Source organism: Athene cunicularia, assembly GCF_003259725.1.
Source record: "Athene cunicularia isolate RWA chromosome 27 unlocalized genomic scaffold, athCun1 chr27_part1, whole genome shotgun sequence".
Taxonomy (NCBI): Eukaryota; Metazoa; Chordata; class Aves; order Strigiformes; family Strigidae; genus Athene; species Athene cunicularia.
This window is the reverse complement of record NW_020799138.1, coordinates 2,269,315-2,271,614: the sequence shown is the minus strand read 5'-3', so window position 1 is coordinate 2,271,614 and position 2,300 is coordinate 2,269,315. Positions and strand designations below refer to the sequence as shown.

Sequence of the window (2,300 nt, the reverse complement as noted above, 5' to 3'; positions counted from 1 at the left end):
GCTGACGGTCAGCGAGCCGATCTCCCGGCGAGACACCTTCTCCTTGTGCATGTCGACCCTCTGCGGAGCTGACACTGTCCCCACCGTCCCATCCCAGGTTCTCCCCACCCCCAGCTGCCCCCTTCAAGTCCCACCGCCCTTCCCAGCCATCTCCCTGCCTGCAAGGGAGGGGTTTCAGGGAAGGATCAGGGTTGAACCTGAACACCCCCCCCCACAGCCCAGGCAAAGCCACAGGGACAGATCCTGCTCTGCTCCAGCACAGCAGAGCGAGCAATGCCCTTGATGCCACCACAGCAGGTTTGACCCTTCCTAAAGCAGCAGATGGGGGGACGGGGCAGTTGTGGGGGGGTGGATGAGTGAGCCTTGACCAGCCCATAAGCTCTTTTCCTGCTGCTTCCAGCATGACCACGAGGTCCCGTCTCCTCCCGGGCCTGGAAAGGCTCCAGGCGGCTTCCAAGTGCCAGGAAGAGGGCGGGTGGCCCCGGGACTCCACATCGGTGTCCCTAAGCTCGGGGAGGACAAGGCCAGGCCAACACCCTGCGCCCCAGCACTCCACTTTGGCTCCTCTGAGATTTCCTGGGCGATTCCCGCAGTCCCCTCCACTGGGATTTTCAAGTGCCCAGACTGGGAGAACAACCCAGGGACCAGTTTCTCAGGCCCAGTTGGACTCATCCCCTCTGTGATGCCTTGGGTGACCCCCCCACCACCCAAAGAGATGGTCTTGCATTGCCACTGCAAGGTGATGCTACGGGGAGCTGACGGGCTCTTGAAGCTGCAGGGAAGGAGGGTTTCAGCCCCTTCGAGTTGCCCAGACCCCCCTGCCCGGTGCCCACCCCCTTCTCAGGACACAAACCCAGCACTGGTCAGAGGACGGTCCCTACCTGGGCCACGCAGCCAACGTCGGCCTCCACCTTCCGCAGCTCGGCCGCCTGCAGGTCCAGCAGCCGGAGGAAGGCGGTGGCCAGGCTGCTGACCTGGTACGTCACGCTGGCCAGGGACTGCGTGCTCAGAGCCATCGTCTCCTCCAGCGCCTTCTGCTTGTCGCTGGCCTGGAGGGGGAAACCCAGCCGGTCATTCGAGCCCACCCCACGCGGCCACCACTGCCGTGGACCTTCACGCTGGAGTCACACGATAGCAGAGATGCTTCCTTCTGCTTTCCAAATGCATCAAACTTCCTCCGGCTCTGCCGGCGGGACACACGGGCCAGGCAGCAGCACTTGGCTTTTCTAGCACCAGGGATTCACCAGGATTCCTCCCCGGGATGCTGCGGGTTCAGCCGGTGCTGAGTGCCTTGCGCAGCCTCCTGCCAGCCCTGGGGACAACCGGCCGTGCCACCAGCCAGCCAGGCGTGGGACAGCTCGCTGTGTCACCAGTCAGCCAGCCCTGGGGACAGTCGGCTGTGTCACCAGCCAGCCAGGCATGGGACAGCCGGCTGTGTCACCAGCCGTGCTGGCGACGGTGTCTGAGTAGTTCAGCACGTTTCCCCTTCAGCTCCACGCTGGTGGGTCCAACCCCATGGGAGCAGCCTTGGCTGGAGCCAGCGAGGCCACTGACATGGGCTCTGCCGAGCCCACAGGGATCCCCCCAGCCAAGACACCCTCCCCAGCAAACAGGGCCAGAACAAGCCTTTTCCCTCCTATTTTATTCCAAAAGCTCCCGCTCCCCCTTTCTCTCAGACAGAGAGGAGGAGGAGGAGGAGGGATGCTGATGGCGGCAGAGCTCCACACTTGCTCTGCATGTGCAGGCACCCAGCTCGCCCCTGCCCTGCCAGGAGGCACCTCTGAAACCCTGGGGACAGCCCTGGCAGGACTGATGTCCCTTGTCTCTCCCAAGGCTTCTCCAGAGGCACCAAACCACCAGAGAACTCTCCCTTCACCCCAAACCCACCCCGAGAGCTGAGCAGAAAAGCTGCAGTGAAGCAAGAGGGGAAACCGAGGCACGAGAAAAAAAAAAAACAGCGACAGGCGATGCTCGGTAGGAAGCTAAGAGGGACGGTCAGGACCCCATCCCTGAGGGCAGAACCTTCACCGTCACCCACCAGCCACCCCCCTGGGACCACCATCGCACTGGGGCTCCATCCCCAGCATCACACCCAGCCCCAAAGCTCATCCCACGGTGTCCCCGTCCCCGCCCCACCTGCAGGTAGTTGCTCTCGCAGTAGTCGGCGACCCTGTGGAGGTTGCAGTGGTGGTCGCGCAGGACCTGCCGGCCCGCGGGGATGTCGCGCTGCTGCAGCTGCTCCAGCTCCAACATGGTGCTGGGCTCAGCTCCCACTTCCTCCCCGGCCGCCTCGGCGCCGC

At 63.9% G+C, this 2,300-nt stretch overlaps 1 protein-coding gene across 1 annotated transcript in view; it reads right to left on the bottom strand.

Annotated features, from left to right (window-relative positions):
* ABI3 (ABI family member 3) overlaps positions 1-2,266 on the bottom strand; it is a 3,111-nt gene extending 845 nt beyond the window's left edge. Inside the window, exons 1-3 of the mRNA XM_026864609.1 lie at positions 2,137-2,266; positions 882-1,049; positions 3-60 (exon numbers count right to left, since the gene is read on the bottom strand). Coding sequence (XP_026720410.1) covers positions 3-60; positions 882-1,049; positions 2,137-2,253 — 343 coding nt within the window. The 5' untranslated portion in view covers positions 2,254-2,266. The remainder of the gene's footprint in view (positions 1-2; positions 61-881; positions 1,050-2,136) is intronic.
* Positions 2,267-2,300: the final 34 nt, after the last annotated feature.